The sequence below is a fragment of the Scyliorhinus canicula genome, chromosome 2 (genome assembly GCF_902713615.1).
Source record: "Scyliorhinus canicula chromosome 2, sScyCan1.1, whole genome shotgun sequence".
Taxonomy (NCBI): Eukaryota; Metazoa; Chordata; class Chondrichthyes; order Carcharhiniformes; family Scyliorhinidae; genus Scyliorhinus; species Scyliorhinus canicula.
In genome coordinates this window covers 154605655-154629519 of record NC_052147.1, presented here as the reverse complement: position 1 = coordinate 154629519, position 23865 = coordinate 154605655, and the positions used below count along the sequence as shown (strand labels likewise).

Below are 23865 nucleotides of genomic sequence, written 5' to 3'. Positions count from 1 at the left end.
TGATTGACAGCGAACTACGCCAATCAGGTGATGGGATGCTGCAGGGTTCGGCCCTTGGAAGGAGCTTCCGTGTGGCTGGGCATGCCTTGCTCCTGTTGGATAAATGAGCGTGTGTGACAGTTGGATTGTCCACTCGGACGCACCGTGTAGAATACGGTGGGTGGGACTGCGCGAGAGAGCTGGAGAGGTTCGCCTGGTGGGTGGGAATAGCACGCCTGATCTCACTGCTATTGGACACGCGTTTCTGACTGACAGTGAGGTGATCCAACCAGTCGAGCCGGGGTGCAGGTGCGAACCCCCTGGTTGTCCAAAGCTTATCTTTGTTCCCATTGGATGATTGACAGCGGAACAGTCCAATCAGCGACCCCGTAAGGGTGGGGCGCGCGGGTTTCGAACGGCCGGGTTGCCGGTGGGCCTCGCGCCCAATGCAGGGAGGACGATGCGGAGGCGGCAGGAGCAAAATGGTGGCGCCGAACACCAGGCTTGTACTTCAGGGCAAAGCAACAGCCTCAAACAAGTGGAGGTGGAGACCGCCTTCCAGGAATTGTAAGACTCCTTTCGTATATTTTATAGTTGCGCGCCCCGCGCCGGATGAATAATTCGCGCGATGATTCGTTATGCCGAACTGCCGAAGAGAGCAATTTCAGGGTGGTTACGGAATTCGGCATTTGCGAAGTGTTCAAGCTGCTGCAGGGAGACCAAGTGAAATGCAGAAACAGAGGCTTTCTTTACAAACGATTCTCCAGGTCTCCATGCAGCTGCCATGTGGAAATAAACTTCGGCCAGGCGTGTTTTTAAAAAACCATTCCTTGGCGTGACATTTCCAGGGGGACTCCGGGACCATCACCTCACTCGGCATCTCCGGTAAAACGCCATGCGGGAGACCGAGCTGGATCATCCACTTGGCGCTTCGGCTGAAGATTGTTTCCTTATCTTTTGCACAGGTGTGCTAGACTCCTCCATCTTTGAGGATGGGAATATTTGCGCAGCCCCCTCCAGCGAGCTGTTTAATTGTCCATTCACGGCTGGATGTGGCAGGAGTACAGAGCTTAGATCTCATGTCCTTTGTGGAATTGCTTAACTCTGTCTATTACATGCTGTTTGGCACACAAGTAGTCCTGTGTTGTAGCTTCACCAGGTTGATGGCTCATTTTTAGGTAGGCCTGGTGTTGCACCTGACCTGCCCTCCTGCACTCTTAATTGAACCAGGGTTAATCCCCTGCCTTGGTGGTGATGGTAGAGTTGGCAATATGCTGGGCCATGAGCATGCTGGTTGTGGTTTAGTACAATACTGCTGATGGGCCACAGCACCTCAAAGATTTGTTGTGTTTGGGAAGGTTAGCAAAATGTTTCATATTTTTTCATCAGGTGAAAACAAGTTTAACATTTCTGCAAGTGAACTGAACTGGATTGATTATCTTAACTCTGAACAGAAAATTCTGGGAAAACTCAGATCTGGCAGCTTTTGTGGGGAGAGAAACAGTTCATGTTTCAAATTCATGCGACTTTTCTTCAGAGCTCTATTTTCTGTTTTTATTTCAGATTTCCAACATTGACAATATTTGTTTTAATTTTTGTATTTATTTCCTTTTTGTTTTTATTGAACCATTTGTATTTATAGCCCAAATCTTACATTTATTCACCCTTTTTGAAATTTAGAAAAACATGAGACTTGTCAATCCAGTGAGCAAATTACACTAACAACTTTCTGTTCAATTCCTGGGCCACACATCACCATTAGATGTTATGCATACACGGTCACACTTCCTTCTTTGGGGACAGTTGAGTTTTCTTAAGGAGTGTCCTTGTTGAGTACAAGATAAATAATTGGGTTTTGATGTTCATTATCCATTCACTTGTCTTAGATCTATTATCATTTTCAGCTACTTGTGTACAATTGTGGAAGTCAGTTTGATTCAAATTATTGAATATCTATAGACTGACTTTTGAAGACATTTCTCGAAAAGCGATTTGACTGACTGTATTCCTGAACTACAAACCTGATATTGGTCTCACTGCTTTATGTACCATGGAGATCCAGTGTATTAATTGGCTTTATTTCACTCTGCACTCTTTTTCAGTTTGAATTTAAGCACCATTGGAAATATATTTGTGGCATCAGTTAGTAATGTGAGCCAGCAAAAAAAATTATAAATTAAAACAGGACAATAATCTTGTTGTTTTTTAAAAAAATATTTTTATTCTCTCCCTTTTTCACATTTTCTCCCAAATTTACACCCAACAATAATCAGTAACGAATGTATTGTCAATCACCATATCAATAACAACGATCCCATCCTCCCACCAAACCCCAGACATTAGCCCGCATGTTAACATAAACATGACAAAAAGGAATCGAAATCGCCATCGTCACCATTAACACACACAGTCCCTCTCCCCGCAACACCCCCCAATGTTCAATATGATCCAATTCTTGAAAGTCCATAATGAATAACGGCCATGAATTGTAGAACCCCTCCATCCTTCCCCTCAGTTCAAATTTGACCTTTTCAAGCATTAAGAATTCCAGCAGGTCCCCTGCCACGCCAGGGCACAGGGTGGAGAGGTTGATCTCAACTCTAACAGGATCCAACTCTGGGCATTCAACGATGCGAAGGATACAGCATCTGCCTCCGCACCTATTTCCAACCTCGGATGACCCGACACCCTGAATAAGGCCTCCCTAGGGCCCGGGTCCAGTTTTACGTGCACCACTTTAGATTACCCAAAACCCTTCCTTCCAGGAATCCTCCAACTTTGGACAGGGCCAAAACATATGAATGTGGTTTGCGCCCCACCCCACCCCTGCAACATTCTCACAATCTTCTACCCCCTCAAAGAGCCGGGTCATCCTTGCCCTTGTATGGTGCACTCTATACACCACTTTCAGCTGTATCAGCCCCAACCTCGCACACGAGGTGGAGGCTTTCACCCTCCGGAGCACCTCACACCAGAACCTTTCCATACCCTCTCCCAACTCTTTCTCCCACTTTGCTTTGATCCCTTCCAGTGGCACCTTCTCCTCTTCCAAAATAGCCCCATAAACCGCCGCCACTAGCCCCTTCTCCAGTCCACCTGTCGTCAATAATCTTGAGTTAATTTTTTTTTGGTTCCCCATCTTGAGAAATGTGTGCGTTATTTACTCTATTACTTGCGTTACAGGTATAGTTCTTTGCTTGGTAACAAAGAAAAAGTTCAAAAATCAGCACCAACAGACAAGCATTGTGCTCACACCAAGCCACGTAAAGATTTGTACAACCTCCTAGCACTGGGCAATGTCCCAAAAAGTAACCTAATAAATGCCCCTCGGGATGTCCTTAAAACGGGGTGTTCCATCCTATCTGAGCACGTACTGCTGAGGAATAGTGGCAGTGGCCCAGCCATCACTAGCATCTGCAGCACTGAAGCTGAAACTGCAAAGCCTCCCACCAAAAGACCCAATCTAAAATGTACCACATTTCCAGGGAAGGCAGAAGAAAACTTGAAGTCAGACACTGAGTGTCCGTTCTTTGCTCGAAAGCAACCAATTCTCCGAGCAGTGGGATCAAGCTGCAAAAACAGCAATGAGAATGGAGAAGACATTTTTGAATTATCTTCTGATGACGATGATGCTATCTCGACAAACTCTGGAGAGGATTGCAGAGAAACAGTCACCTGTGAGGCCTGTTCAGAGATGTTTTGGAAAGTAATAAATAAAAAGGAAACTAAGAAAAAGGGGCGCCCATCAGGCAAGAAACAACCTTATGGTAAGATGGTGCACTTTCACAATCCTTTCTTAATGCTGACTGTACACCAAGTACAGTGTATATGTGTGTCCTGGTATAAGCAACATTTGTACCATGGGTGAAAATCGCCGATCATTTGTATCCATTGTTTCATTAGTGAGAGAGCCTGATATCAGTTTGGGTGAGAAACACTGATTTAAAAGTTCACTTGTATCCGTTTTAGGAATTATTTGTCTTTTACATGTTTACTATGTCGTGATACAGTTGTAGAAAACTTTATTCCCAGGAAGATCGTGTGTCCAACATTTAGGAAATGGTGCACAACTTGCTTTACATTGAAATTTTCAGTAACTTCATTGCAGTGTTAATTCATGTAAGCCTACTTGTAACACTAATAAAGATTTTAATTATTATTACAAAATATAAATTGACCTTTCAGTCACGAAAACTTTTTTAGAATTGTCATTCCCTATAGAATCAGAGTGGAAAACATTGCAGGGCTAATGGGCGAAGGTCAGTAGATTGGCAGGAGGTGAAATGCCTTTTCAGAGGGCCAGCACACTATGAATAATGGCCTCCTATGCTGTAACCATCGTAGAATGCTGGCAACACTCAGGAAGTCCAGCAACATCTGTGGAGAGAGAGAAGTAGAGTTAACGTTCCAGGCTGATGAGCCATCTTCAGAACAGCTCTGAACCATTGACTCTTTCTCTCTCTACAAGTTGCTTTCAGACCTGCTGAGTGTTACCAACATTGTTTTGTTTTTATTTCAGATTTGCAAAATCCAGAGTATTTTACTATCGTATTTGCATGAGAGTACAGAAGAATAATTAGTGTTACCCTAGTGTTCTAAATGCCAATTAAAAAATCGTTTAGAAAACTCCAAACGGTGAGAATGGCTGCCCTTGACATCAAGGCACCCTTTGATCGAGTATGGCATCAAGGAGCCCAAACAAAACTGGAATCAGGGGGATAACTCGCTACTGGTTGGAGCGATACTTGACACAAAGGAAGATGGTTGTGGTGGTTGGAGGTCAATCATCTCTGCTCCAGGATATAATTGCAGAAGTTCCTCAGGGTAGTGTCCTAAGCCCAACCGTCTTCCACTGCTTAATCAATGACCTCCGTTACATCATAAGGTCAGAAGTAGGGCTGTTCACTGATGACTGTACGATGTTCAGCACCATTCACAACTCCTTAGATACCAAAGCAATTCATGTCCAGATGCAGCAGGAAGACCTGGATAATATTCAAACTTGGGCTGACAAGTGGCAAGTAACATTCGTGCCACAGAAGTGTCCGGCAATGACCATCTCCAACATGAGAGGATCTAAACATTGCCCCATGACATTCAATGGCATTACCATCACTGAATCACCCATAGTCAACATCCTGACAGTTACTATTGACCAGAAATTGAACTGGACAAGCCATGTAAATACTGTGGCTACAAGAGCTGGTCAAAGGTGCACTGCAGGAACTCAATAAGGTTCTTTAGGCAGCACATTCCAAACCCACAAACATTATCATTAGATCTAGAAAGGAAAGAGCAGCAGATATCTGGGAACCCCACCACCTGGAGGTTTCCCTCTAAGTCACTCACCCTGACTTGGAAATATATCACTATTCCTTTACTGTCGCTGGGTCAAAATGTGAAAACTGTATCTCTAACAGAAGAATGTGTGTACTTACAGCACAGGGACTGCAGCAGTTCAAGAAGGTGGCAGCTCACAACCATGTTCTCCAGGGCAGCTAGATATGGGTAATAAATGCTGGCCTAGCCAGCGATGCCTACATCCCATGAATGAATTTTTTTTAAATGTAAAAATTTGCTTTCACTTTTTTTAATAAACAATTTTAATGAGGTATTTTTGGCATTACAAACAACAGCATGTTTAAAAACAATGTATAAAGAACAAGAAACATAGTGCAAACACCACTCCCATCCTGCCAAGACCCGTCTAATTGACCCCCTATTCTACACTACCCTAAGCCCCCCCCCCCCCCCCCCCCCCCCCCCCCCCCCCCCCCCCCCCGGGCTGACGATTAATTCTCCGCGAATAAGTCGATGAATGGTTGCCACCTCTGGGTGAACCCTAACAGTGACCCTCTCAAGGCAAACATAATCTTCTCTAGGCCGAGAAAGCTAGCCATGTCAGTCATCCAGGTCTCCGACTTAGGGGGCTGAGTCCCTCCAAGCTGGCAGTATCCGTCTCCGGGCTACCAGGGAAGCAAAGGCTAGAACATCTGCCTCTTTCTCCTCCTGGATTCCTGGATCTTCCGACACACCAAAAATCGCCATCTCTGGACTCATTGCCACCCTTGTTTCAAAACTCTGGACACGACGTCCACAAACCCCTGCCAATATCCCCTATTCTTTCACTTCTAAATATGCATTTATAAGTAAATTACTCGGTTGGAAAATAAATGTTTTAAATGTTCTGGTGGAATTTATTGCAGTAACTTGGTTGGACATTGACTTGTATTCTGAATGAGAAGGGGGAATATTGTGCTTGGACATAAAGAATGAAAATAAAACAAAGGAACTGCATATGTTGGAAATCTGAAAGTGCTGGGAGTACTCAACCACCCTGACAGCATCTGGAGAGAGAAATAGTTATTCTGGTACTTGGACAAATGCTTTGACTATTTACTTCAGCCATGACCACTCCTCTTGCCTTTGGTTCCATTATTTTGTTTATCGTTTAGTTTCTCCTGCTCTATCCCAGAACTTCCCTTTGGTTTTTCTCTCCCCCTCCTGCCTTTCAATAGTATATAAACATCACACTTCTACCTGAATCAGTTGTGAAGAAGTCATATTTGATTCAAAGCATTAATTTTCTCTTTTCGCTCTCCGCAGATGCACTCAGACCCACTGAGTATTTCCAACATAAAACAAAGCATCGCTGTTCAATGAAAGTTATTAAATCATAGAATTTACAGTGCAGAAGGAAGCCATTCGGCCCATCGAGTCTGCACCGGCTCTTGGAAAGAGCACCCCACTTAAGCCCACCCCTCCACCCTATCCGAGTAACCCCACTTAACCTTTTTAGACACTAGGGCAATTTAGCATGGACAATCCACGTAACCTGCACATCTTTGGACTGTGGGAGGAAATCAGAGCACCCAGTGGAAACCCCCACAGACACTGGGAGAATGTGCAGACTCCGCTCAGACAGTGACCCAAGCCGGGAATCGAACCTGGTACCCTGTAGCTGTGAAGCAACTGTGCTAACCACTATGCTGCCCTTTAACACATTGTGAGAAGTAAATTTAATTTTCATGAACTTTCATGATCTTGATTTAAATTGATGGCAGATCACACAGATTAGGGAGAGAGGACAGTGCTTTCCGCGCATCTAGCCTATCACAGGACCCTGATTTTTTTTTTAAATTGTTTTTCCATTGATAGTCATGCCTTCAGCTGCTTGGGTCCTAAGCTATAGAATTCCCTCCCTGAAACATAATTTCTATTTAAAAAGCTCCTGAAAAGTTGCCTCTTTTCTGGTTTAATGTTTCTTAAACAGCTGAATATGAAATGTTGGTTTGGTAGCCCTCTTGTGAAGTGCCTTGGCAAGTTTGATTTATGTTAAAGTTTCTGTGGAGATTCAAGTTGCTGTTGGTGTTTTGTTTTGCAACCTGAAGGGTAGGTTTAAAATTAAATCTCTTATCATGGTAAGAAGTGAGGCTTCAGTGCTGTGACATGAAACATGGGTGATATGCACAATCAATGGATATTGACATTTGGTTTTTCCATATATTAGCGATTCAGAAACTGTTCCCAATGAAGATGCCTGGCACTATTGGGTAACAATTGTCTATTTAAATTGAGCACAGTCTGGACTGAAACTGCTTTTTTTTTTTAAAAACTTAATTTTTTATATTGATTTTTTTTTTCAGATCCGACCTCTTTATCATGTGACCAATGGGTCTTGAGAAAACCTTTGTTGCCTAGAAGTCATCAACAGAAACTTGGACGGTACTGTAAATTGTGGTATATAAGTCAACCCGGCGTATAAAATGGCCCTGGTTTCCGCCCCCAAAAATCATGTTTTTACATATAGTCTGTGACCTCGCCAACTATTTTTCAGCCACGGCATGCTATACTTGCACTGGTAATAAACCTCAATTTTGCACCCAACAAATACATGTTTTACTTATACCCTGTATCTTATAACTTAGTACATGGGTTCCATGGGTGCCTGTGATAATGTTTGATTAGTTTTTTACTGCCCTTCCTGTCTTCCCCTACAATTTCTCCTAAATTCAGGTTTTTCCGATCCATCAGTTCTACGTTCTCTGTTAGAACCACACAAAGTCAGCGTTTGTATTTGCACCGTGCATCAATTCCGTTCATATATTGGTCTGTTTTTGTTCTTTTTCCATTTGTGGTGGAATTCAGATAGAGCTTGATGTATGTGCTAAATCGACTTGTGGTTGTAATTGCAGTGAAATTTCTTATCTGAACAACTGGATTGGTACATCTGTTCCAGAAGTTACTAGAAAATGGATTCCACAATGTTCCCGGCCTCATGTGTTTCTGCAGAGGTAAACATTTTATTTCTCCCCAAGAGCAGTTCTGTCTTCTGTGCAAAATGAGTTTTTACTAACAAACTTAAGTCAGTCTTCCTTTCCCCTCCCTATCTAACAAATGTTCACGACTCTCTGAATTACACGCTTTTAATAGTTTTTAATCTGGCTTGGAAGATGCATAACCCAATAAATCTTTGTCTGAATTCTACATCAAGTTGGTGCCTCTTTGGAAGAAATTGAAAACAGCGGTGTTCGAAAATCAAGACGAGGGGGGGGGGCACCTAATATGAGTGCGGGAGTACTGGCTCTACTAGTTTTTTAATTTTTTATTTTATCCTAATGCAAGTTTCATAATCTTTCGTTGGAATATGTATGTTGGAATGTATCTTGTACTATGTCCCTGGCTGATCCTGGTCAGAGTTCGGTGACGAGCCGAGTTGAATCGGAGTGAATCCTTGTTTGCTTGAGGCGGCTGGGGTGGGGCCCAGCTTGCAGTGAGTGAATGGGCCTATGCCTCGGCGGTGCCGTCGACATGAGGATGATGGCTGCCATTGCAAATAGTTATCTGGATGATTCTCTCTCTCTCTCTCTCTCTCTCTCTCTCTCTCTCTCTCTCTCTCTCTCTCTCTCTCTCTCTCTCTCTCTCTCTCTCTCTCTCTCTCTCTCTCTCTCTCTCTCTTCTCCCCCCCCCCCCCCCCCCCCCCCCCCCCGGCTGGGGCCCAAGTTCTTTGTTGTCGGGGCAATGGCATTGATGGAGTTGAAGGTGCTTTGTTTGATGAAATTTGAGAGATCCTGGGGATTGTTCGATGATCCTGTCATAGCTTTGAGCTTTCCAAGCGACATAGATGGTTTTCCTGCAGTCTATCAATAATCCAGGACTTTGTCCCCTTGTGATTATTCTTGTTGTCTTTTCTCCTAGCAGGGGCAGTCGAGGTGTGAGTACGAGGGTGAAGGTTGTATTATCCTGTTTTAGCAAAAATCATTGAGTTGGTGATGTGTGGTTTGTGCACTGTCTTGCTCCTTTTTTATGTACTGTAATCCCCGCAGTTTGAGAAGGAAGCACATTTTACACACCCCTCATCGCGTTTATGAAGAATGAGTGGAGCCACTGTGGGGTGGTGGGTGGGTGGTTGGTGTGGAGCTGGGTAATAGGGTTAATTAAGTCCTCACTAGGGTTAAAGAAAGCCCCCAGTTAGAACTAATTGTGTTGGGTTTTTAACTTTGCTTATTTTTTGTTACTTTGAATTTTGAGAATACGTGCTCGTCTCTTTTGAAGGCCCGGGCAGATCATGTTTCCTGGAGAGGACTGGATTCCTTGATTCTTCCTTGTGGTTGGTGTTTTTCTTTGAGCTATTAGAGTAGGGATGCATGCTGGGTTGGGGTTGGTTAATCCTTGCTCAATTTGTTGAAGTGAGAGCCTGTATACTGGGCCTCTATGTTGTTGGAGCCCTTTGGCCCGTGGCCTTAATGGGGGAGTTAGGCGCCCTCCTCCAAGTGGTCTTGTACAGTAGTTTCCAGAGTGTCCTCTTCGTTATGGTTGTGTCTTCCATGGAGAGGCAGTGTCTTTGTCTCTGTTGTGGTAATGCTGTCCTGTCCCTGAGTATCCTCTTTACACTGGCATACAGTGCTGGTCTGTGGCTAGAATACCTGGGTTAGATCCCTGGGGCGGGGGGGGGGGGGGTTCCCTCTCCACCTGGGTGAGCACTGTACTGTTATAAACTCTTGTTTGATTCAGTGAGTTTGGGGGGTGTTAATTTATTGTTCCAGGTGGGAGGGTGAATCAGATTCCTTTCATTGGTGGAATCTCTGGTTGAGGTTGGTGTGGTTTTTCTAGTATTAGTGGGGTTGGTCCACTAACCTGAGTGTGGTTGGTGAGCTTCAGGATCGGCTGGGTGCTAGATCTTTATCCTGGGGGTAATGACTGTTTCACTGTGTGCTTGTCCAGGCTAGGTATTATGATCTCTGACCAGATCCCAACCATTGCTAGGATATCGGATAAGAACCCCAATCGCTTTTTTTAAATTTGTAAAACTGGGAGGAATGGATACTTCGCTTCAGGAGTGGTTCTGTGCGCAAATATGTACATTAAAACAAACTTTGTTATTAACACCGTATTGAACAAGTTTTAACAACAGAGAAATATACCATACAATTACCTGTTATACAATGCTTAACAATAAAATGAAACACTTTAACTCCTAACTGCTACCTTCTTTATCACAAAGCAAGACCCATCACAGGTCAAATCCCAATTTTAAATAAAGTTAGCAAATACAGGATTACTTTCCTATCTGGATAGGAAGATCTTTTGAGAGACTGCTTGAAGAGAGAGAGATTCTATCAAACAGCCTGCAGATTCCTGTCTGTATCAGAATACTGCTCAGCCTGACAGCTTTTTTGCAGAAGCTGCTGTTCAGCTCACACCTTCCAAACACACTAACTCAAAACTGACTGCCACAGACCTGGCTCCTCACATTACTGCATCATCTTAATCCCATGATCTAATTACTTAAGTTTAAACACACTGCCTCTAATTATCTACTCCCCAGAAATCATAAAAAACAGTAGGCCCCTCCTTGTAAACATAAGCATGGCTTGAAAGAATGATTTCACTTTTACAGTATCTTAATTGCACCTTCTGCAACAAGTGTCTGACTTTTAAACCAAGAATTTAAAAAACATTACTGCAGCAAATATATACATATCTCGGGGACGTCTCCAGAGGCTGGGTTTTTCTATTGATGTGTTTAAATATCCCTGATTGACTGATTCCTTGCTGCTCAAGGGCCTGGGGTTGAGCCGAGTCTTGTACTATGGTTAGGATATTACCCTGAATGAGTTTTTTTTCTCTCCTTCATTGATAGGTGTATGCCAAAGGAATACTGACCTTTGGTTGGGTCCTGGTCCTCTTTTATCCTGTGACCTTCTGCTTCTAGTAGTTCTCCCTCCTTTTTTTAACCTAGATTTGATTAGTTTGTTGAGAGGCACTGACAGTACTGACCACTATCTGAATCTATAGCTGCTGGTCCTCTCTGTTTGTTTAAATATGTGAGATGAGCATCATTCTGTTCTGTGCCTGAGGTTTGGGTTATGTTGCTGTGTGTGGAATATGTATAACATTCTTTTAGAACTGTTCTTTTGTATTCTTCCTTTTTTGTTATGTCGGGGATAAAGAATCTGTGATTTGTTTGTGCATGGGAGGGGGTGGTTGTGTTGTGCCATTGGCGCCCCTGGAGTTGCCATGGATAAATCCTTGAGGAACACCAGGGCTAACAGAAAAACCATTGCGGGTCAATCCATGGCTATGGCTAAATAGATATTATCGGAACCATCTTGAGCTTCCAGTCTACTAAGACTCCTAGGTTCTACTCCGCTCCATTCTTTACTATTTCAACAATATTTGTGGAATATCTACTTTGCCTATTTTGCATTCCTGTTTGCGCTATCTTGATCTTAAATCATAGATTTCCTACAGTGCAGAAGGAGGCCACTTGGCCCATCGAGTCCACACTGACCCTACGAAAGAGCACTCGACCTGAGCCCATGCCCCCATCCTATTCCTGTAACCCAGTAATTCCACCTAACCGTAATCTTTTGGACACTAAGGGGTAATTCAGCATGGCCAATCCACCTAACCTGCAAAACTTTGGACTGTGGGAGGAAACAGGAGCATCTGGAGGAAATCCACGTCAACATGAGAAGAATGTGCAAACTCCACACAGTCACCCAAGGTTGGAATCAAACCAAGGTCCCTGGTGCTGCGAGGCAGAACTGCTAACCGCTGTGTCGCCCGTAATAATTTTTCTCCCCATTTGCGTTTTGATCAACTCCTTTTATAATGAGTTTTTAATTTTTATTAAACCGTAAAAGTTTAAACGCATATTCTTCTGCCCCTTTTCTTTCGAGAGTAAATTACCCACCCTCACAACTGTCAGTGTATTTGCTCAGACCCTGTTTTTTGCGAATAATTATTTCCACTCAGCCAGTTTCTCCATCTCTGTCGTATCTGTTGTGACCATGCAACTCTCCATACCAATGCTTTCTGTGGTAGAGAATTCCTCAATTCTGAGAAGGAAATTTTTTCTCATCTCAGTCCTGAATGGCTTACACCTTATTCTTAGGCTGTTACCCCCTAGTTCTGGATGTCCCCAACATCGGGAACATTCTTCCCGCATCGATCCTGTTCCGTCCCATCAGGATTTTATGTTTCTATGAAATCTCCTCTCATTCTTCTAAACTCCAGTGAGTAGAAGCACAGTTGATCCAGTCTTTCTTCATAAGTCATCCTGCCATCCCTGGAATTAGTGAACCTTGGCTGGACACCCTTAATAGCAAGAATGTCCTTCGTCAAACTAAGAGACCAAAATAGCACACAATACACATGGCATGAGGACAGCACGGTAGCACAAGTGGATAGCACTGTGGCTTCACGGTGCCAGGGTCCCAGGTTCAATTCCCCGCTGGGACACTGTCTGTGCGGAGTCTGCATGTTCTCCCCTTGTCTGCATGGGTTTCCTCCGGGTGCTCCGGTTTCCTCCCACTGTCCAAAGACGTGCAGGTTAGGTGGATTGGCCATGATAAATTGCCCTTGGTAACCAAAAAGGGTAGATGGGGTTATTGGGTTCCGGGGATAGGGGGGAAGTGAGGGCTTAAGTGGGTCGGTGCAGACTCGAATTGGCCGAATGGCCTCCTTCTAAACTGTATGTTCTTTGGCCTCAACGAGGCCCGATATAAGTGCAGCAAGACATCCCTATTCCTATACTCAAATCCTCTCACTATGAAGGCCATTGTCAATTAGCTTTCCTCACCGCCTGCTGTACCTGCATGCCAACCTTCAGCGACTGTTCCAACATGACACCCAGGTCTCGTTGCACTTCCCCTTTTCCTAAACTGCCATCACTCAGATAATCTGCCTTTCCGTTTTTTGTCATCAAAGTGGATATCCTCACATTTACCCACATTATATTGTATTTGCCCACTCAGCCAGCCTGTCCAAGTCACCCTACAACATCTTTGCATCTTCCTCACAGCACACCCTGCCACCCAGGTTAGATATTTCTGCAAATTTAGACATATTGCATCCAATTCCTACGTCCAAATCATTAATGTATAATGTGAAAGGGCAAAACGGTGACAGTGGTTAGTGCTGCCGTCTCACAGCGCCAAGGTCCCAGGTTCGATTCTGGGTCACTGTCCGTGTGGAGTTCGCACATTCTCCCTGTGTTTGTGTGGGTCTCACCCCCACAACCCAAAAGATGTGCAGGGTAGGTGAATTGGCCACGCTAAATTGTCCCTTAATTGGAAAAAATGAATTGGGTACACTAAACTTTTTTTTTAAGAAAAAAAATGTATAATGTGATCAGCTGGGGTCCCAGTACTGAACGTTGCGGTATCCCACTAGTCACTGTCTGCCACTTTGAAAAAGGCCTGTTTATTCCCACTCTCTGCTTCCTGTCTGCCAACCAGTTCTCTACCCCCAATACCATGAGCTTTAATTTTGCTCACTCATCTCTTGTGTGCGACCTGGTCAAAAGCCTTTTGCAAGTCCAGATACACGACACCCACTGGTTCATCCTTGCCCACTCTACTGGTCACACCCTCAAAAAATTCTAGCAGATTTGTCAAGCATGATTTTCCTTTAGTGAATCTATGCTGACCCAGACTGATCCTGTCCCCGCTTTCCAAATGCTCAGTTATTTCATCCTTAATCATTGGCTCCAGCATTTTCCTTACCACTATAGTCAGGCTAACCTGTCTATAATTCCCTGTTTTTTCTCCTTCCTTTTTTAAAAAGTGGGTACATTCGCCACTCCCAATCCATTGGAACACTTCCAGAGTTTATAGAATGCTGGAAAATGATCACCAATGTGTCCACTATTTCTTGGGCCATTTTCTTAAATACTCTGGGATGCAGAGCATCAGGCCTTGGGGGATCACAGGCTTTAATCTAATCAATTTCCCCAAACAATTCCTGACTAATAAGGATTTCCTTCAGTTCCTCCTTCATGCCACACCCCCTGTCCCCTAGCATTTCCGGAAGATTATTTGTGTCTTCCTTAGTGAAGACAAACCCAAAGTATTTGTTCAGCTTGTCTGCCATCTCTTTGCCCATTGTGAATTCACCTGATTCTAACTGGAAGGGATCTGCATTTGTCTTCAGTCTATTTCGCTTTGCATATCTATAGAAACTTTTGCAGTCAGTTTTTGCATTTTCTGAAAACTTACACTCTTATTCTATTTTCCTCTTCTGAAATAAACCCTTTTCCTTCTGCTGAATTAAAAATTTCTCCCAGTCCTCGGGCTTGCTGCTTTTTTCTGGGCAATTTACATGCCTCCTCTTTGGCTTTAACACTATCTCTGATTTCCCTTGTTAGCCATGGTTGTGCCACCTTCCCTGTCTTACTCTTGCATCAGGCAAGGATGTACAATTGTTGAAGTTTATCCATGTGTTCTTTAAATGTCTGCCATTGCCTGTGCACCATCAATCCCTTGAGTATCCTTTGGCAGCTTATCCTAGCCAATGCACGTCTCATACCATCAAAGTTAACTTTAAGTTCAGGACCCTAGTCTCAAACTTAACTGTGTCACTCTCCATTTTCATGAAGAATTCTACCATATTTTGGTCACCCTTTCCTAAAGGACCTCACCACAGCGTTGCTAATGAATCCTCTCTCATTGTACATATCTTAGTCTAGGATGGCCTGCTCTCTAGCTGGTTCCTCGACATATTGGTTGAGAAAACCATCTTTTATACATTCTTGGAAATCCTCCTCCATTGCATTGCTACCAGTTTGATTAGCCCATCAATATGCAGATTGAAGTCACCCATAATAACTGCCGTACCCTTACTGCATGTATCTCCAAATTCCTGTTTGATTGCATCCTCAACCTCACAACTACTGTTTGGTGGTCTACACAACTCCCCACTAATGTTTTTTGCCCTTTGGTGTTCCGCAACTCCACACCTACAGATTCCACGTGTTCCAAGTTAATATCCTTCCCTATTAATGCGTTAATCTCCTCTTTAACCAGCAACATTACCCCACCTCCCTTTCCTGAATATTGAATACTCCTGGATGTTGACTTCCCATCCTTGGTCACCCTGGAGCCAGGTGTCCATGATTCCAATTACACCATATCCGTTAATGATTGTCAGTGCATGTTAATTCATCAACCTTATTCCTAGCACTGAGGCACAGCCTTCAGGCTTATTTTTGTTCACATTTTTTGCCCTTTTAGAATTATGATGTGATGTGGTCCATTTTATAGAATATACAGTGCAGAAGGAGGCCATTCGACCCATCGTGTCTGCGCGGACCCAATTAAGCCCACACTTCCACCCTATCCCCGTAACCCAATAACCCCTCCTAACCTTTTTGGACACTTAAGGGAAATTTAGCATGGCCAAACCCCCTAGCCTGCATTTCTTTGGACTGGGAGGAAACCGAAGCACCCGGAGGAAACCCATGCCGGCACGGGGAGAACGTGCAAACTCCGCACTGACGGTGACCCAGCGGGGAATCGACCCTGGGACCCTGGCGCTGTGAAGTCACAATGCTAACCACTGTGCTTTTTGTTGCTGGTTACTCAGCCTTCCAATTTTCCCTTTACTGTCTTTCGTTTCTGTCCCCATCTTATTTCCCTCTGATTTCCTGCATCAGTTCCCATCCCTCTGCCACATGAGCTTAAACCCTCACCAACAGCACGAGCAAACAGTCCCCTTAGGACATTGGTTCTGGTCCTGCCCGGGTGCAGACCATCCGGTTTGTACTGGTCCCACCTCCCCTGAACCGGTTCCAATGTCCCAGGAATTTGAATCCTCCCTCTTGCACCATGCCCCAAGCCACGTATTCATTTTGGCTATCTGCCATTCTTGCCCTGGTAGCACTCCTGAGATTTGAGATCATTCTTTTTAGTTTAATTCCCAACTCCCTAAATTCGGCTTGTCGGACCTCATCCTGTTTTTACCCATATTATTGGTGCTTGTATGCACCACAGCAGCTGGCTGTTCACCCTCCCCCCTCCAGAATGCCCTGCAGCTGCTGCGAGACATCCTTGACCGTTGCACCAAGGTGGCAACACACCATCCTGGAGTCTCATTTGTGACCTCAGAAACGCCTGTCTATTCCCCTTACAATTGAATCCCCAATCACTATCACTCTGCCACTCTTTTTTCTGTCCTCTGTGCAACAAAGCCAGCCATGGTACCATGAACCTCATTGCTACTGCCTTCCCCTGGTGAGCCATCTCTGCCAACAGTATATCTGTTTTGGAGGGGGATGACCACATGGGACACCTGCACTGCCTTCCTACTCTTCCTCTTTCTCGTGCCCACCCATTCCCTATATTCCTCAGTCACTTTTTATTTGCAATGTGACCAATTTACTGAACGTGCTATCCACGATTTCCTCAGCATCGCGGATGCTCCAAAATGGATCCACCTGCAGCTCCAGAGCTGTCAAGTGGTCTGACAGAAGTTGCAGTTGGACACATTTCCTGCACGAGGAGTCTGGGACACTGGTAGGGTCCCTGAATTCCCACATCTCACAGGATTATGACACGAGTCTGGAGTCTCTTGCCATGATTTAACCCTCAAGTTAACTTTACAACAAGCCAAGAGAAAGTGAAAAATAAGTAAAAACTGCTTATCAGTCACCATCCAATCACTCACTTGCAAGCTGTGATGTCACAGGTCGATTTCTTCCTTGCAGCTGTAATCAGGTTCCCAGTACCTTCTAGGTAAAACGAACTTTCCAGCAGCCCCTCTCAATCTCTCTCCTTTTTTCTTTGCTTAGAGGAGCGAAGGGTAGGAACAGTAATGTAGTGTTTGGGGCTTGCCATTCCTTGAACCAAGTTCTTCTGCAATCTGTGTGGTGACTGCTGACTGCTCTCAGAATGCACCTCGATGCTGTCTCTCTGCTGCCCTCTGCTGGATGCTTTGACATCTCTCTCTGCCGGTTCTTCAGCTACCCACAGTACAGTCGTGACTGAGATGACTTCTCCCAGAATCCTTGTTCTGCCACCTCTGCTAGATGATCTTGCCGTCCTTCTAGCGTCTGGTCATCTACAGTGCTGTTAGGAAGGGAGATTACTGTTCTCACTAAACTTAATACAAACTCTCAGAACACCACCTCATTGTCCTAATACGCACTTTACAGCCTTAACATAAGGTTAACACTTTAGAACTTAGCCATTTTCTCATACAGCCAGTCAGGGAGGATGATTGCACCAGAGCCACTGGGAATGGAGGTGGTGTGGACTGGTGCTAGGGGTAGGGTATTTCTGATCAATACCCAGCCCAGGGGGTATGCTGTTGACCGGGATCTTTTCTCCAGTCAATTGATAGACACAACTTTATATTTAAATCAAACCTTGAGAAAAAATATTCAAAAACATAAATACTTACAACTGCTACAAGACTGATTCTCTTGCACTGTCTCATGTGTAAATAGTTTTAAATCGAGCACTATAAGTTTACAAGCAGAGATTTTAATGTCTAATAATATAATGGACCTGTAGAGGCATCGCTACCCATCGCAGGGGGGGGGGGGGGGGGGGGAGAGAGAAACCAGACTATCTTCAAGCTGGAGGCTTCTTCCTTCTACAGTGTTGCTCCTAACGGTTTCACTGATGAAATTGTCTCTCCTTATACAGATCTTGCTGGCACTGATCTCATGTTGCCAGTCACATGCTCACTGGGCAACACTAATCAATCACTGTCTTTTGAGTCACAAATGTTCAGAGTCATGACACACTCGGGTCATAATTCTCTCTGGAACACTACACACAGGGGTCTGTGTTTAATTACTGTCAGCCCAAGGCATAGCAACAGCCATTGTCCAATCAGCTCCTGCGCCTTGAGCTGATAACTATCTCCTTTGAGGCCAGGGGCCTTCTGCTGTCCTGCATCCTGTTGTTGAAACTGCATTCCCAGAAAGCCTCTGATTTCTTTAATATCTTTGTTACTTGACCACATTTCCCACCGGGCTACAGTGTCTCTTGCAACTTGGCCATATATTTTTTTTAATTACTTTTTCTGAGTTACAAAGCCAGGGCTCAAGTGTGGACAGGGGCAGACCCCTAATCCAGCTCCTTGCTTGCTCCAAAAACCAATTCAAAATCAAATTGAATCCAATTCTGGCCCCCACAAGAGAAACATACCAGATCCGAGCCAAAAGGTAGAGCAGATACTACACTTGATCTTAGCCAAAAGGCCGGGAAGCGATGCAACTTGGCCATATTTCCCAGTAGACCTAGGGCTACAGCTCCATAATTCAGGGATCTGTCCGCCCTTCTCTACCAAGTTCCTGAACCACAGCAACCCTCCCTTTTTGACAGATGTTCCATGTGTTCCTGACCATTGAACCAACTCTGGATCTATCTTTTGTTTCTTTGCCTATCCCATTACCACAATAAATATAGCTTATTTAATGTAATAAAACATTCCAAGGTGCTTCACAAAAACATTGAAGCAATGTTTGACACCAAACCAGATAAAAAGATATTACGTCAGGCAACCAAAGCTTGTTCAGAGGTTTGAAGAAGTGTCTTAAAGGAAGAAAGTAAGGTAGTGAGGCAAAGAGGTGTACGGAAGGAATTCGAGATTAGGGCAGTAATGAGCAATCTAGGCTACTGAGTGGGCCTCCATCTCAGTGGGCTGCAAGATTGAAATCGAGTTTATTGACTCAATGAATAAAATTGAATAAGTTTGATATGCACCAAGTTATAGAAAATGCAAAATCATTTATATGCTAATGGAGCTGTCAACAACTTCAGATGGTAAAAATAAAAATAAATATTTCCACTTTGGACACAGAGGGAATGCACGGCTCTCAATGTTGTGAGCAATCGGCACACACCTCCCTTCACTTGCCCTTGCTTTACATGCGTATCACTTCAGTCATACCAGAAGGAAAAAAACTAAGTGGATGGAAATCAGTCGAATATGGCAATCCTGCATGTGGGCAACCGGCAAGAAAATGTCTCATAGCCCACATTTAGAACCCAGTTAGGCCGCAGGTTGCCCATCACTGATTTAGCACCACAGCCATAAATGGTGGAGTGGTTAAACTCTGGGTGGAATATTGGGTTGTGGGCAGGGATGAGGCTGTGGAGGTATTTGGGGGAAAAAAGATGAGAATTTTAAAATCAAGGCATTGTTTGACTGGGGACCCATGTTGGTCAGCGAGCACAAGGGTGATGGGTGACTGGGACTTGTGGCAAATTAAGACATAGGCAGCAAAGGTTTTTTTTGACGTATGATGGCAGATTTAAAAGAAGCGGCAACCCCTGAAGAGAGAACTATTAACTGCCAAACATGGGGAGCAAGATATTAGAATTGGTAGTCAGCAGTTTAATAGGATTTGGGTTGAGGGAGCAGCAAGTGGGTCCCATGGACAAGATGGGGAGATGTGTGAGTAACGAGAGAATGATGGTTTGGGGGGGGGAGACGAAACATGGCCTGGTGAGTTAATGAAAAGGAGAGTTGTGGCAGAGGTAGCTGATTGAATGTTCTTGATATGTGATAAAGGTCAATAGGTACTGTTGAGGTAAGGGTGGAGATGAGGTTGTAGTGGAGTATTTGCAGTGAAGTAGGTTGGGGGTCATCTTCGCAGGATAGTTTTTGGAGGTCACCAATTTGGGGAATAAGTTGAATTTTGGCACTTAACTGTGCCATAAAAATCAAATTTGATTGAGTATTTAATGCTTGTAGTAGATTTGAAAAGTGGCAAATATATTCCACAGCATTTCACCTTGATAACTACAGAATTAATCCTAAAAAGGGGAAAAATTGAGTCATGTGTTCTCCAGATTATCTCCACTAATGTCAGACAGGAATCAATCCATTACTTAACCATACTAAGGTGTTAAACCATACTAAAGTGTTAAATACTACCTTAATGAAATTCTTTCAAATTACTTCAAAATTTTTAAAAATCCAGTTTAAAAACGAATTGCATGTTTCTTTGGTAAACAGTTCAATTGTCTGCATAAAACAAGTGCAATTGTGGTGGCAAGCACAAATAATAATAGAACGTTTAATGGTAGGAAAAGTGGTATGATGGGGGAAGATTAGAAAATCAGGGTCGAATACACTTTAGATTGAATATTTTGTCTGATAATTTTAAGTTTTATATTCAAATAATTACTCCTCACTTCAGTTTGACCATTGTGATGTGCTCCTGGTGTATATCTCCTACAAGTCCTAAAAGATGGGCTGTTCGGCAATTTGGACATTCTGAATTCTCCCTCTGTGCCCAAACAGGCGCTGGAATGTGACGACTAGGGACTTTTCACAGTAACTTCATTGCAGTGTTTAAGCCTACTTGTGACATTAATAAAGATTAAGGAGATATTTTCATAGTGAGTTACAGCTCAAGATTTATATTCTGGTAACCACAGATGCAAAGTTGCAAAATCACATGGGATTGTTTTAATGCACAGCTTCCAACATATAACAATATCAACTTGTCAATTGGACAACCTTGTTTCTGAGGCTATAATGTGACTTGTTTTTGTATATTGCAGAGACCTTTGTTTTGGATCAAATTAAGTTATGCTATTTTATTTGCAGGAATCTACGATCTTGTAGGCGAAAAGTTGATGACTTTCTGGCTGAACATAGTAAAAAACAGCCTAAAAAAAAGACAAGAAAAAGGTCAAGAAAGAAAGAGCTATTTGTTTTCATGCTTCCTGAAACTCTTGCACCTTCCACTGTAATCTCAGATAATGAAGATTCTGAAATGAAGATCACTACCATTAAAAGAAAACTAACCTCTGCTGTCTTGAGCAGAGAAGAGAGGACAAAAAAGGGCAGCTGTGATTTCTCCGATGATTTAAATAGCTGTGAAAGTGGGTTTTACAGCTCTGACAGCAAATCAGTGCAGTGTAAGAGTGGTAACTTTACCAACCCTGCATTTAATTCCACGCATTTGAATTTTAGTCCAGGAAAAGCAGTGCCTGCCTTTTCAATTTCAACTTCATTATGCTCTGAAAATCAGTTGCGTTCTACAAATGAAAAAGCAAAAACGTGGGAACCAATGCAAAGAAACATAAATTCTAGAATCACTCCCAGTTCTTTTGGTTGGTTAAAACCTGGTGGTTTTACGTCTATGATTGCTAAGCTGAAGGCTAGATCTTTGACTTCATCAGGCAGTGTTGTCAAAGAAACATGACTTGCCATTTTCATTCAAACTTAAATGATTCACTACAACTGTTCTCCTTCTATTCTCACATGCACTTGTGTATGCACTTTGTGTAAAACTAATGGTTAGTTTGTTGCAATGTTTGTCATTGTCATTATTTTAATTTGACCAGTTAATGTTTATATTAAACACAGCAGTGATTAACATTGCTTTCTTTTCTATCCCCTCAACATTCCTTTTCAATTACTGCCTTAAAATAGAACTTAAAGACCATTGTGGTTTGTAGTAAATTATTTAAATTACAAGCTAGTGTTGTAGCCAAGTTGCAATCATGGGTAAAGGCTTGACTGACTTTCTAAATGATCCCAAAATTAGATTGAAGCTAAGTGTAGTCCATTGACTGTAAATGAACATCCAGTTCCCACGTCAGATGATGAGTTACAGCTTCCGTATCAAGACTTTTCCTAGTTTGATGGAATATACTTTGAAGTTTTAAAAAAGATTATTTGAATGTTGATCCAAGATAGCATGCAAATTTTTTGATTTGTTTACCTGGCTCTTACCAAGTTAGTTGCAAGTAGAATCTGATTTTCAAAAGTCAGTAATTGCATTTTGTCAATTGAATAATTATTTTAAAATCCCATGTTGCCATAAGGGATATTCTGAGAAAAAGCTTTGTACACAGTATGCCCTGCATTCTTGATGGTACGAATTGCACAGCTGTCACATTCTGTATCTGAACTTTATTGGTAATATTTAGGACCTAAATGCTTTTGAATAAAATATGCTTTTTGGTTTTGTATGTAGTGCTAACATGAATAATAATAAATAAGGCATAGAAAAAACCAAAACAAAAGCCCCCCCCATCCTACCATACAAAGCAATAAATTAACTACAAAAAAAAGTAACAAACACAGGGTTACAAAAACAAACCCCCTTAACAGACAGATAGGGTTGCTGCTGAAATTGACCACCCCCTAGGCTCGTTGGTCTAGGGGTAAGATTCTCGCTTCGGGGTTTGTATTGTATGAAAATGTGAGATCCCGGGTTCAAATCCCGGACGAGCCCTTTGATGTTGGGGCAGCAGGGTAGCATGGTGGTTAGCATGAATGCTTCACAGCTCTAGGGTCCCAGGTTCGATTCCCGGCTGGGTCACTGTCTGTGCGGAGTCTGCACGTCCTCCCCGTGTGTGCGTGGGTTTCCTCCGGGTGCTCCGGTTTCCTCCCACAGTCCAAAGATGTGTGGGGTTAGGTGGATTGGCCATGCTAAATTGCCCGTAGTGTCCTAAAAAGTAAGGTAAGGGGGGGGTTGTTGGGTTACAGGTATAGGGTGGATACGTGGGTTTGAGTAGGGTGATCATTGCTCGGCACAACATCGAGGGCCGAAGGGCCTGTTCTGTGCTGTACTGTTCTATATTCTAACACAGACAGGAAATCGAGAAAAGGCTGCCACCGCCGAAAGAACCCTTGCACCGACCCCCCCTCAGGGCAAACTTAACCCTCTCCAGTTTAATGAACCCGGCCATGTCGCTGTTCCAGGATTCCAGGCTCTGGGGCTTCGCGTCCCTCCACTGTAACATGATCCTACGCCGGGCTACTAGAGACGCAAAGGCCAGAATACTGGCCTCTCTCGCCTCCTGCACTCCCGGCTCTGATGCCCCCCCAAAAATAGCGAGCCCCCCATCCCGGTTCCACCCTGGACAAGATCCTTGCCGCTCCCCCCTTCCAGAAAGCCGGACACACCCAGAACATGTGGGTGTGATTCGCTGGGCCTCCCGAAAACCTCCCACACCTGTCCTCGGCCCCAAAGAACCGGCTCAGCCTGATCCCAGTCATATGCGCCCCATGCAGCACTTTTAGCTGAATTAGACTGAGCCGTGCGCAAGAGGAAGAATTCACCCTCCCCAGGGCGTCCGCCCATGTCCCCTCGTTGATCTCCCCCAGCTCCTCCCACTTCGCTTTCAGCTCCTCCACGGAGGCCTCTTCCCCCTCCTGCATCACCTGATAAATTGCAGAGATCCTGTCCTCTCTGACCCACGTCCCCGACAGCACCCTATCCTGAACCCCCCCCCCCTTAGCGGCAATAGCGGAATCTCCACCACCTGCCACTGAACAAAAGCCCTAATCTGCATATACCTAAAGGTATTCCCAAGGAGAAGACCCCACTTCCCCTCCAACTCCTCAAGTCACAAACTTCCCATCGAGGAAGAGGTCCACCTGATGCCTGCCCTATGCCAACTCAAAACCCCCACCATCCATTCTCCCTGGTGCAAACTGGTGGTTGCCCTTTATCGGAAAAGACTGAGACCTTCTCCTCCCCCCTATGCTGCCCCCAAATTTTGAGGGAAGCCACCACTACTGGACTCGTAGAATACCTTACCAGCACCTCCAAGGTTGTGCCCACACAGGATACCACCTCCATCCTCTTCCATGCAGCTCCATCACCCACCTACGGATCATTGC

The 23865-nt window shown here is 44.0% G+C and overlaps 1 protein-coding gene and 1 pseudogene across 2 annotated transcripts; one reads left to right on the top strand and one right to left on the bottom strand.

Annotated features, from left to right (window-relative positions):
• Positions 1-249: 249 nt before the first annotated feature.
• Positions 250-22205, top strand: si:ch211-227n13.3. Of its 2 annotated transcripts, none has more exons than XM_038788021.1 (5): positions 250-546; positions 3163-3746; positions 7626-7704; positions 8175-8273; positions 20833-22205. In XM_038788021.1, the coding sequence occupies exons 1-5, from the start codon at positions 440-442 to the stop codon at positions 21431-21433; spliced, it is 1470 nt and encodes a 489-aa protein (XP_038643949.1). In that variant the 5' UTR covers positions 250-439; the 3' UTR covers positions 21434-22205. The 2 variants fall into 2 exon arrangements, with proteins under 2 accessions (XP_038643949.1, XP_038643956.1); XM_038788028.1 differs by having other exon boundaries at positions 434-546; positions 3465-3746.
• Positions 18281-18484, bottom strand: LOC119962544 (annotated as a pseudogene).
• Positions 22206-23865: the final 1660 nt, after the last annotated feature.

Bases quoted from the DNA above. Each gene is read 5' to 3' on its own strand.
- si:ch211-227n13.3 (XM_038788021.1), top strand. From the start codon at position 440: ATGCGGAGGCGGCAGGAGCAAAATGGTGGCGCCGAACACCAGGCTTGT. The intron at 3,747-7,625 runs GTAAGATGGTGC...TTTTTTTTTCAG, and splicing joins AGGCAAGAAACAACCTTATG to ATCCGACCTCTTTATCATGT. The intron at 7,705-8,174 runs GTACTGTAAATT...TTGTAATTGCAG, and splicing joins CATCAACAGAAACTTGGACG to TGAAATTTCTTATCTGAACA.